This window comes from Acomys russatus, chromosome 9 (assembly GCF_903995435.1).
Source record: "Acomys russatus chromosome 9, mAcoRus1.1, whole genome shotgun sequence".
Taxonomy (NCBI): domain Eukaryota; kingdom Metazoa; phylum Chordata; class Mammalia; order Rodentia; family Muridae; genus Acomys; species Acomys russatus.
This window is the reverse complement of record NC_067145.1, coordinates 40961941-40978955: the sequence shown is the minus strand read 5'-3', so window position 1 is coordinate 40978955 and position 17015 is coordinate 40961941. Positions and strand designations below refer to the sequence as shown.

General features: G+C 40.5%; 1 protein-coding gene across 20 annotated transcripts in view; it reads right to left on the bottom strand.

Moving 5' to 3' along the window:
* The window catches only part of Crem (cAMP responsive element modulator), a 77607-nt gene that overhangs the window by 12393 nt on the left and 48199 nt on the right, over window positions 1-17015 (bottom strand). For 9 of the 20 annotated variants that reach the window (XM_051151194.1, XM_051151197.1, XM_051151193.1 and 6 more), the window contains one exon: window positions 8900-9088. The exons of 5 other annotated variants lie outside the window; for them this stretch is intronic. In XM_051151194.1, coding sequence (XP_051007151.1) covers window positions 8900-9088 — 189 coding nt within the window. Of the gene's footprint in view, window positions 1-1400; window positions 1996-2148; window positions 2645-8899; window positions 9089-17015 lie in introns of those variants that run through there. 6 more of the 20 variants (XM_051151209.1, XM_051151206.1, XM_051151208.1 and 3 more) reach the window with 6 other exon arrangements.

The window sequence follows — 17015 nt, the reverse complement described above, 5'->3', positions numbered from 1 at the left end:
CCAGAGACAAGAACTCAAAGGTGTGCTGCTAAGAGCCTCTCTGCTACACTGCTGAGAATGTTCTTAAATAAGGTGCTGCTTTTGCTCATTAATAAAAAGGATATAAACTTCACTTATTGTTTTCAATATGGCACCTTTTCAAATGTCACTGTTGCCAGAAGTAGTGACAGATTCCGAAAAATAATAGTTTACAAACTACAGTCAGCTCTTGTGAAAAATGTTCCATATTGTTCAACATTTATAAGTTTTAGTATTTTTGAAATTTTTAAATTTGAAACCGTGGCTTAGTGCTGGTAAGTCAAATTATAAGAGAGTGATTCAGCTGGGCGTGGTGGCGCACGCCTGAAATTCCAGACCTCAGAGAGAGGCAGGCAGATTTCTGTGAGTTCAAGACCAGTCTGGTCTACAAAGCCAGTCTAGGACAGCCAAAGCTATACAGAGAAACTCTGTCTTGAAAAACGGAAAAGAAGAAGAAAAAGAAGGAGGAGGAGGAGGAAGAAAGTGATTCAAAGATGATATATTCATTCTAACAAAATAAGTGTACATGAATATGTAATTGACAATGGGTAAAAATTTCATATAAATGCATTATTCGCCTTTAAATATCTTAGTATTTTGATTACTCTATGTTATTGTATCACTATTCTCTCCTGCTATGAAAGTCAAGTGGTGAATAGAAATGTAAAATTTAATTAAAAGAAACCAACAATTTCTCTAAAATAAACCATGCATTTAAAAATGTCTTTGATTTTAGGCTCACACTATAGTGTCTGGTTATTTTAGGTCCTCAGTCATCCCAAGGCTGCTGCAATCAGCAACACATCTATAGACTTCACAGAAAGCACCAAATGACAAACCAACAGCTCCCAAAGACTATCTCAGAAACAAAGCAATGCAAGTTGTTCTTGTTCTAGTGTTTCAATCCAGGAGGAAGGCTGAGCCCCAATGACTCCAAAGAGCTAAAGTGTGGGGAAGTCACGCAATCTACTTCATCCTCAATTCAACTGCAAATTCAAAACTGGGTTACAAATAAATCCAAATGAATAAACAATGTTGTAACCGCACAAAGGTCACTGCTAACTCAGTATTTCAAAATCACTTATCTATAAGAAAAGCAAAACCCAATGAACTTACTACAAAGCTGTAAAGGCTAAGCAAACAGTGACAGACAAGCACATCCCCGACAGGGCACTAGGGGGCCCTCTAAATCCCAAGTTCCTATAGATCTAGCAAGCACCAGAACCCAGCCTAAATATAGCCCACTTGTCACTAGGCAGGTGCAGGGACAGCCTCTCAGGACGAGAGACTTCACCACTAAGCTTGCCAAACAGCCCCCTGCGCTGCGCTTGTCCTAGCATTACAGGTGCCCTGAGTATCCCCATCTTCAAGCAGATACTTACCACAAGAGAAATGCTTAAGTCAGAGAAACAGAGGACGCTGCCCAAGCCTGAGGCGGTGGTGAACTAGTTAACAAACTTGCAATCTGTCCGCCGAGCTTGACGAAGCAGAAAGGAACTGACTAAATCACAACATGACTCGGAGCTGACGTCAATGTGCAGCTCACTTGGAGTTTAACTTTTCCACTTCCCCGCTGAAACACGATTCCAGGAAATGTAATGACGTCAGCCCTTTGAACTCAATTAGCTGAAGAGCAGAGCATTTTTTAAAGGCAGGAGGAAAGATCTAGCTGGAAAACATCCATTCTTAGCGCACTGTTTTCCCCTATCCCGTGTGGAGCTAGCCAGTACCTAGTAGCTCAAACATGGCCATCAGATATTTTAACTGGTAGCTAGTTTGAATTTGCAACAGGTTGCAGATAAAAATGTTAGCTTATTTTAGTGAGGCGGAACGGCTAGATACGAGTAGAGGGAGGGAAGAGAAAGGCAGGGAGAGGGACGCAGATCACTGCCTTAGTCAACAGAGCAGTAAAGCCTGGAGCAAAGATACAATCAATCGCACTGTAAAGAAACAATCACACCACTGGCTTAAGAAAGCAGGCAGAACGTGCAGACGCACACGAAAAGAAACTTCTGTACAAACAACTAGGAAATTACACTTCCTAAAACACAGAAGTTCTTAAATACTCCTAAACTCTATATTAAAACAGAACACTGCAGAACTAATATAAAGCCCCCCTTAAGTTCTTACCAGTTTCCTCCCCAGTTACAGCCATGTTGGGCTTTTGCATACAGTGGTCTTGCTGGCCGTACCAGTCCAAAATAAAGTGTTCCAAACTAGCAAGCATGTGTAAAATAAGCAGGAGTACTGACATCACAGTGACATCACCAGCCTATCACTGCCATCAATTTGCTTTGTCACACAGCAGCTCACTGAAACCAAAGCCCTGTAAAAAACGCTTCCTGTAATAAGCCATCCAAATGTGCTTGTTTCTCACTTTTGACATAAAAATCTTTTCAACCGGACTCTGGCAAAGTAAAAAGAAAGGCAAGAAGGCAAGAAAGAAAGGTAGGTCACAGGGCTGTAGCTCGTGGAGCTGTGGAGACACGGGGAGAAATGAGCCCCATCTGTTCCTTAGAACTAAAAGAAGGAAGTACTTGCAGATTCACATTCCGGGGACTGAACAAAAACTCCTGACAGTTGATGCAGAAAAATGCATTTCACAGACACTTACCAAGCTGCCTTCACTCAGTTACTTTCATTTGCTGTCACAGCACTCAATCCAGCTGTTCCCAGAGGGAGCAGGAACATGCTCGGTCCACCTGCAGTGAATCTAGACACTCATCGTGCCAAAGCAGCCTCCATTACTGCCATGCTAGTGTGAAACTGATGGTTTTTCATCCATAGAAATAGAAATGTGTGATTCAATGTAATACCTTGAGGTTTAGTGATTTTTAAAATTCATAGCTAAAATCATTATTCGTATTTTTAAATGCCAACTTTTATTTGGATCACTTGATGAGACTTCATCACATGAAAAGCTGGATAATAACTGAAATTTTAACAATACCAAGGCCACAATACTATATGCCACAAAGTTGGCATATGTTCTGAGGCATACCAGGCCTCACAGCCTGGAATACTTTGTCACCTTTACTGAAAACTAACAAACAAACCCTGACATAAGACCTTCTTCCCACCCAATGCCCCAGTGGCTTGTGAAAATCCATTTTCTTATATCATTAAAACTCAACCTGACTTTACATTAATGATGTGTTTATACGTCATAATTTCTTTTCTTTGAGCCAGGGCCTCACTATGGAACTGGCCTGGAACTTAGAGACTCACCTGCCTCTGCTCCTGTGTGCTGGGGTTAAAGGTGTGCACCACCACATCGGATGCAGTGATTCCTTTTAATTGGTGTATTTTTACTTCGCTCAATTGAGCATTTTGCAGTGAAGGCAAGGACTTTATGTGAGGTGACCACGGGCATAGACTGTCTGTCCATGTCTCTGCTAATTTTGTGGAGCCCTGGCAATGAGACTGGAACTGCAGCTGAGGAGTAAAGAAGCTGCCATGGGAAAGTATCGACATCACTATGGGTATAAACGGGCGGGCGGCAGAGGGCCTAGGAGAGGCTCGATGGGGAGAGGCATGTGCTACCGAGCAGGGCAGCCGGAGTTTGATCACCAGGGCCTTCCTGGTGAAAGGGCAGAACTAACTGCTGCAAGTTTTCCTCTGACATGTGTGTGATGTACCTATGCTCACACAATTTTTTTTAACTTTTTTTTTTCAAGACAGGGTTACTCTGTGTAGCCTTGGTTGTCCTTTGTAGACCAGGCTAGCCTTGGACTCACAGAGCTCTACCTACTTCTGCCTCCCTGGGTGTTGGGATTACAGCCATGCACCGCTGTGCCATGGGGGATAGGTCATTTCTAGAGTGAATATTGTGTTTAGGAAAACTTTAATACAGTCCTAAGCTAAACTACTGGTCTGACCTTCCAACAGCATTCCCAGGGATAGAAGATTTTTTCTTCTTCTTTTTTGACTAGGGCCTCCACCTGCACCCTTGAAATTGGTACTTCCAAGGGCTGGGACTATAGGCATATACCACCACATCGCGTCCATTTGAAAAATATTTACATGTATTGCATCACAGAGATCTTGCCAGACACTAAAGGCCAGAATGCAAATGGAACTTACTATTGAGGCAGGGCACGGAGTGACAGGACATGTGACCTATTACCTAAGAAGGTGCAGTGGGAGCTGGGGAGTTGCCTAGGCCAGATGTGAAGGATCAGGGAAGTCTTCCTGGAGAAGGTGTTCTCTAGGATGAAACCTGAATAATGTATAGAAGCTGAGGAGTGCGTGCCTGTCAGGACAAGGACTAAACATGAAGGCTGTGGGGAGGGAAAGGCCTGTCAGAGGAAATGAAACAATCCGTGGCGAAGGCCTGTGAGGGGGCAAGAGGAAGAGGTAGGCTACACAACGGATGTCTAAGTTTGCCTACACATAACAAACCTTCACTGACATTCTGAGTGTAGTCCGGCACCATGCTACAGAGCAAATGTGTGTGCAGCCCCCCATTCCTGTGTGGAAAGCCTAACCCCAGTGCAACAGTATGGAGAGGAATTAGGTGTTGAGAGCAGAGCTCTTCTGTGTAATGATTTTATTCTAATTAAAACATCCCTTCCCTTCCTCTAGTGGTAAGATGAGGCCCCTAAGATTTACAAGTAAACAAAGGTCTCCCAGATGCTCCAGAACTGTATGACTTATGAGGCCCTCCTCATGGTTATGACTACACAGGTAGTAATGGTTGCTGAGCAGAGGGGACTCCCCCTGCAGAGCTGCCCGCAGGGTGGGCAGGGAACACCAGGCCATCACCTGGACTGAGGTATCTTTTCTGTGATGCAGCTGCATTTGTTCCCTCGCTCTGAAAAGTAACCTCTCCACCTGCACCTCTGAAAGCAACCCCAATTAACCCACTGATTCACCACGCCAGATTTTGGTAGAATCACCCCATTGTCATCACTGCTGCCCCAGCTTGGTTAACAGACATTTGTTTGTGTCTCCCAGGTATAGTTCTATAACAAGCTTTCATAAATGGGTTCAGTGTTCTTAACCAGGCCCTAAAGAGCCCCTGCTCTTTTCCACCATGTAAGAAGACAGAGATGATGGCTATGTGTGAATCCGCAGGCAATCCCTAGGCACTGCTTCTTAGACTCCCCGTCTCCAGAGCCACACACATACAGATGTGAGCTGTGAAAGCATTCCATTGTTACAGTGTTACGTCTCAACAGATGAAGGTAATGTTTAGGTGGAATGCTGGGACATCCACTTTAGGCTGCAGAAACTGAAGGACATAATTTAGAAGCAGAGATACTGGAGATAATGTCTCAGTTGTACAAGTATTTAGTGGCTCCCTGCATCATTAGAAGGTGATGAAAAGGATTTGAATGAAACTTGAGGTAGTGATCCAGGAACATACGTCTGCCCAGCATGATCAGGAGCATTGAAAGGTGCTACAGGTATCAGCACCAAGAGGTGCAGGTGGAGAGGTTTCTATTCAGAGCGAGGGAACAAATGCAGCTGCATCACAGAAAAGGCGCCTCAGCCCAGGTGATGGCCTGGTGTTCCCTGCCCATCCTGCAGGCAGCTCTGCAGGGGGAGTTGTCATTCAGACCACAGGGACAGCTGCCTGGATAAGATGATGACAGGAAGGAGGGAGAAATGAAAACCTTTTCACTTACCCATGGGGATATGGAGGGGTAGGAAGAGTGAAGGGTAACTCCTGGGTTTTTAGCTTAAAAACAACAGAAACAGAAAAAGCAAAAGAAGAGGCTGAAAAAACTGTTTAGTCCATAAATGCTTGCCATACAAGTTTGAGGGTCCCCACAAGTTTGGTCCCCAGCACGCATGTAAAAAAAAAACTAGGCCTGGTACATGCCTACAATCTCAGCAGTTGGAAGGCAGAAATCCACCCAGACCCAGACTTGTATACATGCATATCCCATACATAGAAGTGAAATAAAATAGGTTTGAAACTTGTGGAAAATGATTTTTAACCCCAAAAGCATAAATATATATTTATCTAACCCCCAAAAGCATGATTATATATGTAGATAGATAGATAGATAAAGGAAAAGTTTTTAAAAAGTATCAATTTTGTGGATTTAATCCATTTAAAACAGGTGACATGAGAAGAAAGGACTATTCTTTATTAATTTACACAAACAAACAAGGTTCAGGAGCATAGGAAAAATTTAACAAATAGTTTTAATTTTAATGTAAGAAAAATATTAGTTTTACTTTTATTAAATAAACTTAATATAACTATATTAAATACATTGAATATAAGAAAACTATTTTCACCCCATAAAATGCTACCAATTTTGTTCTTTTTTTCCCCCTGGTCTTTGTTCTATTGTTTGTTTTCTGGGGGACAGGATGTCTCAATAGAATCCTGGCTGGGTCCTCTTTAGTCTAGGTTAGTTTAAAACTCAGAGTAGCCAGGCATGGTGGCACAAGCCTTTAATCAGGGAAGCAGCTGCAGGTGACCTCTGGGAATTTGAGGCCAGCCTGGTCTACAAAGAGAGTCAAAGACAGCCAGGGCTACACAGAGAAACCCCATCTCGAAAAAGCAAAAACAAAACAAAGCAAAAATAAAAACAAAAAACCTGAGAAATCCTATTTCCTTAGCCTCCCAAGTACTGGGATTACTGACATGCACTGTCATCCCCAGCCTCATTCTTTCATCTTACTTTAAGGATAGATTTATTTGGTTGGTTTTTGCAGTTATTTCTCAGCTAGGAAGGAAGTCAGAATGCCTCAGAAGCAGCCCCTGCCCCCCCCACCCCCCGCTCTGGAGCTGTGGTTACAGGCATGTGCATAGCACCTGACTTGCTCAGTCCTCCTGATTGTGCAGCAAGCACTCTTAACCACTGAGCCACCTCCACAGACCTTTTCAGACTCCATGTACTTCTCATTCTACCTCACATTCATTTCCCAAGTTCTTAAGAGTGAAGGGAGTCATCAACTAGGCATAGTGGTACAGGCCTGGAATCTCAGCACTCAGGAAACTGAGGCAGGGGAATTGCTTAAGTTCTAGGTCAGCTGGCCAATATTTCCAAGAATAAAGAACAGACATTACTTTTCTTAAAATGTGTGTAGTGTATTCTAAACAAATAGACCTAAAAGATTAGAATTATAATATGATCTTTAAGTTGTATTAAATACATGTTTTATAGTTAACATAAGCACAGCTGAATGAAATTAAAATAATATATAACCCAGTTTGAGCTAAACTAGGAGGTAACATAAAACATAAAAACAGGTTGCATCCTGTTTTATTTCACTACAGATGTCTTTCTTAAGAACTAGAATGGGGGCCAGGCAGTGGTGGCACACGCCTTTAATCCTAGCACTCAGGAGACAGAGGCAGGTGGATCGCTGTGAGTTCAAGGCCAGCCTAGTCTACAAAGTTACTCCAGGACAGCCAAGGCTACACAAAGAAACCCTGTCTCCAAAAAACCAAAAAACAAAACAAACAAACAAAACAACAACAACAACAAAACCCGAACTAGAATAGGGTAGGCTGAGTATTGCCAGGAATTAACCTGTCTTGTCAAAATGTCCTCGCTTCTGCCACAGACAGCATTCTGTCTACAAATGGGTAAGCTTGGGTGCAGGCAGAGTCCACAACCAAACTCTGCAAAGAAAGAGTAAACAAGTCCTCAATAGCTCCCGCCTTGTGAATGTGTCTGTCAGAGATATAGGGCTAGAGGGCTGAAGATGAGGCTCCCACAGTATAGCAAGTTTTGGGTGACTGTTCAGGCAGGAAAACGTCTCGTCATTTTTTTCATTTTGGAAGCTGCTAACCTGCACTTCTGGTTTTCTCAGGCATTTAGTTTTATTCCTTCTCAAGTCTCTGATGGGGTTAAAGACCAGATAGTTTAGTCTTAAAATTAAGCTTAGTTGTTTAGGGGTTAAGATGCTTTTAGGTCTAGATAGATGTTTTAAGTTGATAGAGATGATATGATAGATATTTATTTACATTCAAAATTTTAGACTCATCAAGATAGGAAAGATGTTTTCTTCAAGATTGCCAAAGACAAATAGTCAAAACACTATGAATGTAACGTTTATATAATTCTGATTGTTCCGTGATTCTTCTTGTTGTAAGTAGTTTATTTTATATATGTATGATAATATAAATGTATATGTAAAAAAGAAATATAATTAAAAAAAGAAAAAAACATGAAATTAAAAAACTAGAATGAGGACCTTCCACACTAAGAACCACTTAAAAGATGTAAAAAAAAAAAAAAAATCAGCATTTGTTTTTATATGAGTTGTGTGAAAATCCAACCTGAAGAAATAAGATAGGAAAAAACTCATTCAAGGTATCACTGACTATATACATAAAAATTAATAGAAATATTAGAGGCCTATGAGATGGCTCAGTGAGCAGAGAATTTCCCGCACAAGCCTGAGAAACTGACTCTGATCTCCAGAACCCACATAAAATGTGAACAGAGATAACTGACTCCACAAAGTTGTCCTCTGATCTCCACATACATGCCATGGTGTGAACACTGTGCACGTGCGCACACACACACACACATGCACACACGCACGCGCGCGCGCACACACACACACACACACACACACACACGCCCCGCACAAAATAAATGAAAATTTAAAAATTCAAAATGCATTGGGTACATGTGACACAAAATGAAAGCTATTCACTTAATTTAAAAACGCATTCATGTTCCCACCTCCCCTTGTTTTATCATGCTGCTCTCAATTACCGTTCTTCAGTCAGTGAAAGCCATACTTTACTTTCTCTGCAGTATAAACATTCCTTTCAATTTTTTAAAGTGTCTCCCATCCCTCCTAAAAATCTGCCCGTGTATTTCACAACACTACAGATAGTCACTAAAAGGTGTGACATGGAAACCCACAGGTATTCTAAACGTATTAGATTAATAAAATATACCTTGAACAACAACCTGGCTGCCTGGCACAAAGAATTGCTGTGTGCCATCAGCTGATTGTGCCGCATACTGTACAATTGTAGCACCTGGCGGAGGAGCTCCTGAATTTGTCATTGTTAATGCCTGGAGTCCCTGAACACCATCAGATCCTGGGTTAGATATCTGGATTGTTCCACCTTGCGCTATAGCAACTTAATAGAAAAAAGAGAAGAAATATTAGATAATTCTGAATTAATTTAGCCATATTGGGAGAATATATATATTCTATACACTACAACACTTCCACTATTACTTTTCTAAGTAGGACTAATAAAGGAGCATTAGCTTCTTAATCATGGGGTGAACTTTGTAAAAGATTATCAACACAAATATATTTTAGTTTGGTTTTACTGTTAAGTGTATTCTGCATTCGGAATATTTTTTATTTCTAGACTCCACAAAATTTTCTTTCCAGGGATCCATTCCATTCAATTCTTATTTTATTATTTTTCATGTGTTTAGATGTTTTGTCTACATGTGTATCTGTGCACCACAGACATCCTTGGTGTCTGTGAAGGCCAAAGGGGGCATTGGATACCCTGGAACTGGAGTTAAACAGCTGTGAGATCCCCACGCAGGTGCTGGGAATCTATTGTATAGAAGCCTCTGGAAGAGCAGCCCATGCTATTACCTGTGAAGCCACCTCTCCAGGCACCTCCACTAATTGAATTACGAGGAGAATGAAGAGGCAGATAGTAAGTCCAGCTTGAAAGTATTACCTATTCTTTCAAAATTTTTGGTTATAAACAACATTCTTCTGAGAATTAGAAAATGGTCACTGCAATTACATTAGGCTTGTACTTTAAATAACCTGACTAAATTTCTAAGTTATTGTCCAAATACAAGGCAGGTTTAAAAAAAAAAAAAAAGATTTATTTATTTATTATGTATACAGTGTTCTGCCTGCATGTACACCGGCAGGCCAGAAGAGGGCACCAGGTCTCATCACAGATGGTTGTGAGCCACCGTGTGGTTGCTGTGAGTTGAACTCTGGACCTCTGGAGGAACAGCTAGTGCTTTTAACCTCTCAGCAATCCCTCCAGCCCCATAAGTCAGTTTTAAGAGCTGAGGGTATAGAGCGCATATGCAGGTCACACACTAGGCACAGGGTTCAGTCCCAAGCATTCACAGAAAGGAAGGAAGGGGGGAAAAAGAAAGGAAGGAGAAAGAAAGGGGGGAAAAGGAAGAAGGAAGGCATTTAAGGAGCTTGCAACTCTGAGTTAAATAAAGGTTTCAAAATACAATTACAAAAATTGAATTTTCTCTTTTTTTGGAGACAAGGTCTCGTGTATCCCACGTCTCTACAGTGAACTCATGCACTAGCCAAGGATGACCTGCTTCTGCCCACGGGGTGCTGGGATTACAAGCTGCATCGTTGTGCGCAGTTCCCTGAAGCAACAGGGACTGAGCCCAGGGCTTGAGCTTTGGGAGCATACCCTTTATAAGGACAACTGCATCACAACCCTCAGAACTGAGTGTTCCAACAACACAGTATCAGGCTCTGGGGCAGTTATTAGAACCCTGAGATAAGTACCAAATTACTTTTTTTCCTATTTTTGTCTTACTTTCTTACTTTTTGGTATTGTTTGTTTGGTTTTGAGACAGGATTTCTCTGTGTAGCCTTAGCTATCCTGAACTCGCTTTGTTGGCCAGCGATCTAGTCTTGAACTCACAACCATCTGCCTGCCTCTCCCTCCCAGAGTGCTTTTGAGTATTTTTTAAAGTAATTTTTTTTCTTCTAAATTTCCAACTAAAATTTTGTTTTCATAACATAAACATATTATAATATTAAGAGCCTGTCACTTTATTTTCTGTCATTTATTTAAAATATATATTTAAAATATATTTTTCAAAACATAATTAAAATAAAAAATACACACACATACACCAACCCCACAGCACAGTTGGCTCTAGCACATGCCACCATGTCAGGCATTGGCTAACATTTCTACTGATAAATCTCTTGCATCAGCCTTTCGTATTTTATACTGACAGGGCTTCTGATTTTAGCATTATGAAATGACAGAAGCTCTTCCCCTTCAAAGGGTATCTACTGTTGGAGAATAGAAGTTAATGTTTCAGAGATTCTAGAGATGGGCTATCTGCAGTAATAGATTGAAGCAGGAAACTTCAAAAGCCAAAATACCCAAGGATAGAACAATTTGCTTTTAATAAACATCAATCAAGATAAGAAGTAGGAAAATAAGGTCTGCTGAGAGAATTTAAATATGTATTTTATTTTAGCCTTTAAAAACAATAAATAAAACTTATCATCAGGCATGGTGGTGTGTGCCTAGCACTTTGGAGGTGTGGCATACTGCCATTAGTTCCAGGCTAGTTTAGACTACAGTGAGACCCTGACCTGAAACAGCAAAGCTATTACAAAAAGTTTTTAACAAATATAACAGTAAAAAGAAATTTATCTGAATTGTTTCAAGTTTTTGAAGTGGGGTCTCATACAGCTCAGGTTGCCCTAGAATTAGAAGATGACCTGGAACTCTTGATCCTATTGCCTCGACCTCCGACATGCTGCGATTATAGGCATGCCCTATCATGGTCAGCTGTGAAGAAATATTTCTGTCATTCATTTCCCCTGCCTATCTTTTGAGCCGCTATTTTTTCAGGAGGTGGGATTCTGGAGTTTTCACAACAATTGAATGGCCACTGGTAATCATGAAAATAAAACATCTTTGTATCTCCCAATCATTTTACTCCAGGGACCTAGGCTTTTATATATTTTTTAAAATTTTTACTGTGTGTGTGTGTGTGTGTGTGTGTGTGTATGTGTGTGTGTTTGTCCTCAGATGCCAGATGAGGGTGTCTGACTGGCTGGAGCTAGAGTTACAGGCAGCTGTGAGCTGACTGAAATGGGTGCTAGGAGCAGAGTCCAGTCCTTTGAAAAAGCACTAAGTACTTCCAGAGGCAGCATCTCTCCAACCCAAACTTAGCCTTTTTAAGGCTTTCTTGGAATGATTCCTTCAACAAAGGAAGACAGGATTCCATCTCTGACAGACACACTTTTGTTAGCAGAGTCCAAACTCGTTCATAAATATTGACTAGGACTCAAGCAAATAAAAAAGTATCTTTTAAATTTATACCACACTGCTGGGCATGGTGGTACAAGCCTTTAATCCCAGCACTAGGGAGGCAGAGCCAGGTGAATCTCTTTGAGTTTGTGGCCAGCCTGGTCTACCCAGAGAGTTCCAGGACAGTCAGGGCTATTACACAAAGAAACCCTGTCTTGAAAAACAGAACAAATCAAATCAAACAAAAAAATTAGACCACACTTATTTTATTATATCCTTAAGAGCATTACGTAAAATAAAATTTCAACTTTCATTAAATTTAAATTGAAGTTATAGTATATTCATCTAAACTTTAAACTTTCATTTTTAGCTGATTCAAGCCTGATAATATACTTTCAGTTCACAGTAGTAGAGAAAAAATAGGTTAGGCTTCTACTGTTTTGTTAACTAAATAAACACATTTGCTAAGTTGCTTATAACCCTTAATTAGAAGGCCATCCAATATCTCCTGGCTGAACGTTGAATACAATGACCTTAATTTAAAAATAGCTTGGATTACCCTGGCATGGCACCTGCCTATGATCTCAGCTCTCCAGAGGACGAGACAGAAAAATCCTGAATTTGAGGCCAGCTTTTGCTACAGATGTGTATTACCAGAACAAAACACGTTTGTCCAGATGAAATACAATTCATTTATTTACTAAGTATGTATCTACACAGTTAATTTTAGATCGTTATACAAATGTCTTTAATACACATTCTCACATAGTTAGATTTAGTTTTAAGTAAGTATTAACCCTGTTCTATTTTCCCAGCCCACAACACACCACACACCATGGATGTTATCAGATAGCATGACAAAACTTATCTGCTAAACGAAAGCAATAAATCCCAAATATTTCTATGACACAAAACCATGCCAAAAATCTGTTCCTTCCATTACTCACTAACATTACACACTTTTTATGAAAATCCTTATTATTAAAGGATGAAGAATATTATTTGTGAGGTGAAGATTAAAAATTTTCAGTAAAGTGAAAAGATACTTTTGTTGTTTTTGAGACAGGGTCTCATGTCTCAAGCTGGCTTTGAACTTTAACAGAACATAACCTTGAACTTCTGGTCCTCCTGCCTCCAGCTCCCAGGTGCTAGGATTAGTGTGTATACAGCTACTTTCAGTTTCGTGCAGCACTGGAGATAGAGCCTACAGCTTCATGCATGATGGCAAGCACTCTACCAACTGACTTATACATCCCCAGACCCAAATAGCAAATTTGAGGGCCTATCTAATTGATAAAGACAGAAAAAATGGATTTAAAAAGTGGAAACCTAGCCAGGTATGACTGTGCACCCCTTCAATACCAGCACTTGGTAAACAGAGACAGAGTTAGGCACATATCTATGAATTCAGGGCCAGTGAGAGCTACACAGGGAGACTGTCTCAAAAACAAACAAACAAACAACAAAGAATGGAAAATTCCTGAGCAAAGGAGCACAATACATTCAGTTTAAAGTAACACCTAAGCCCTTGTCACTTGATGTATGTGTATTTTCAAGCCTAGACTTTTGTATAAAATTCAAATGCGTAAGCATCTAAATATTTAAGCAGATAGAATTCTAATCTAATTTCAATGTGTAATTGAAATATTCAAAACTGAAATATCACAACATTATTTGTGTGTATATGTACTTTGTTTAATTTTGGGGTTTTTCATTTGTCCGTTTGTTTGTTTGTTTGTTTGTTTGAGATAGGGTTTCTCTGTGCAACCCTGACCATCCTGGAACTCACTCTGTAGGCCAGGCTAACCTCAAACTCAGAGATCCACCTGCATCTCTATCTCCCAAGTGCTGGGATTCAAGGCCACCATGTCTAGCTCCACCACCACATCATCATCATCATCATTTTGTTTTTTGAGACAGGTTCTCAACACAGCAGAGCCCTGGCTACTGTGGAACCTCAAACTCACAAACCCAAGTATTGGGATAAAAGTTGTGCACCACTATGGCCACCTACTGCATTAACATGTAATAAAACAGCAGGAGTGGGCCAGTGGCAGAGCACAGTGCACAAAGCAGAAGGCTTTGTATTGTTGCCCAGCACTGGAGCTGGGGCAAGGAGCTGGGACAGAAGGAGACAAAATGGCGAGAAAGGCAGACTAATTACTGAGTCTTAAAAGCCAGAGGTACAGAAAATATTAAATCATAGTAGTCATGAGAACAGCAACACAAGGGTCAAAGAGCCATTTTTACATGACACATACTTCATAAATAATTTTAAAAGTTACTTGAGGTAATGTAAGCAATGTCCCTGCTGAGAATGAACAAATACTGTTTCTTTAGAATGTGTAAAAAGCAATTGCCTTTCTGAGAAGTGTTTATTCATATGAGCATCCTAGGGATTCTGAATTCTTATGACACATATGTACCTGTATAAATATGCCATAATAAAACACATTCTATATACTAATATAAACTAGTTACATATTTTAATTCTTTAAGCATTACATATGTCCATATTTGTCTTTTCATTGAGGTGGATTTTAGTTTGACCCACATACCTATGATATACAAGAATGAAAAAATGAGTCAGAGAGACTCAGTCTTAAAGGTTCTCAGTGAAACACAGTAGGAGAAAGGAAAAGTCATGGGATATCTAGAAAAATAATGTGCAGTCTTGGTGACAGCCTTTCACTAGTAGAGGGAGAATGTTGGTTTAAAACACCTTTCCTCAGAGAAGACAGTTTACTGAATTAAAGAATTTCAATCGTCTGGGGATGGAGAGCTGGCTCGGTGGTTGATAGCACATGGCTGCTCTGTCTGAGGCCCCAAGCTTGATTCTTAGCACTCACATGGCAGCACACAACTGTCTGTAACTCCAGTCCCGAGGGATCCGATGCTCTCTTCTGGCCTCCTCAGGCACCAGGGGCACACATGATGAACATACATACATTCACACAAAAATTACCCATACACATAAAATATATTTTTAAACTTCATTTACATTTAAGACATTTAATTTTCTTTTCACTTTTGTTTTATGAATTCACTGTATTATTTTAACTGTTTTGTGCAGCAAGAACCATTCTTGGCTAACTCTCTCTCAAGTGCTATCATATGGTGGCTGACCTCAGGATATTCCCCTGAGATGTAACAGAGTTTCCTTGACCAAACCAATTGACTGTGGTACTGGAGATTGAAGCCAAAGCCTACACATACAAGGTAAAGGTTCTGCCAGTGAGTCATACCCCTGGCTCCATCTGTTGAACAACGAACTTACTGCAAGTTTCTGTATTCCCAACAGAGTTTCTGCAGGTGTAGCTATTATTTAGTGCTTTAACAACAAATCCTTGCCTGTTTAAATTTTTAAGCTTAAAGTTTCTATTTTTAAAGCTATTTTTTTCTTGTTCCCAATAAAACTAATTTGTGTGATAATAGTGACCAGAAGCCACAGATGTACCTCAATGAGAAAGCGCTCGCCTGCCCAGATGGGCTCTGGAACTACCAAAAACACAAACAGAAACTCAAAACAATAACATCGATGGCCAACAAGTGTGTGTCAACTATTGAAAGCATGAATTTGTGCTGGGAGGAGGCTCAGGAGGAAGAGCGCCTGCTGTGGGAGCATGAGGAGCTGAGCTCACTCCCACTGCCCACGCAGAAGCTGGACATGCTGCTGTACATCGGTACCCTCAGCAGTCAGTGGAGATGAGTAAGTATAGCAGGGGCTCACTGACCACAAAGTCTTGCCAAAATGGTGAGCTCCAGGTGAGACTCTGTCTCAAAACATAAGGTGCAGAAGCCATAGAAAAAGGCACCATGTCAGCCTCTAGCCTTTATACACGGATGTGTAAGCAAGTTTTCCCATACACGTAGGTGCACACAAATATATAAATACAGAAAATGTTTAATGTAACTATTTACATGTAGGATACATTCTTATGTCATCAACTTTGATACTCCTGTCACAATTAAGATTATAAGGATGACTGAAAACAATGCATAGAGCCAGGTGGTGGTGGCGCACGCCTTTAATCCTAGCACACGGGAGGCAGAGGCAGGCGGATCACTGTGAGTTTGAGGCCAGCCTGGTCTACAATGTGAATCCAGGATAGTCAAGGCTACACAGAGAAACCCTGCCTTGAAAAACAAAAAGCAACAACAACAACAAAAAACAATGCAAAGAAAAATATGCAGACATTTCAGTCAAACTATTCGAAAAGCTATTCTAAATGCTAGTAGTTTTTTTCTATTCTTAAATACTTATATATAACATAAAAACATCAAAACCTATTAAGTTTTTCCTAGTAAGAAATAAGATTAATAAAGTGGATCTTATATGTATGAGGGTATAAGATAAATATAAATATTCTCTAATTGAAGTATAGAAGTCATTCTTGCGGGCAAACAAATAAATATTGAACTTCTAAACATGCAGTTGTTTCATTTACACCTGGAACTCCTGACTCATCCCTTAACTGTGCATTTTGCATACAATGAGCTTATGTGCCAAGTGTAGAAGCTAGCCCTGGGAGCACTGGAGCCATGGCACAGAATCTCACTGAAAGGAGAAGCCTAATGACCACGAAGTAGACTTCTCAGCTAACCTACAATCCTTTGTCTCCTCCCACTTTGATCTGTGCTTTTCTTTTGTCTTCACACAAACCCCACAGTTTGGCCATTGAAATGATTTCTACTTCAAGAACTAAACCCTGAGATGGCTCTTGACCACTGAGTGAGCAAGCGCAGACAGCAGGCACCATAGCCTCTCTAGCTTCAACGTTCTCTTAGCTGTCATTTCACTGCGTCACATTTTGTGGTAACAACTAGGCAAATTAACCCACAGTATCAACTTCCCTATTCCCTGCAAATAGACCGTGCTGCAATGAGAAGTCCTATGCCAGAGAAATGCAAAGATTGCAGCCTCCTAGCTCATCCTCAAAACTTAAAGAAGTGCTAACACTCTTTCAGCAGTAACTTTCAACCTTTCCCCTGTCAGAGCACAAACAAAAAACAATAGTATCAACAGCCCACTGGACAGATGGGCAAAGGTGCT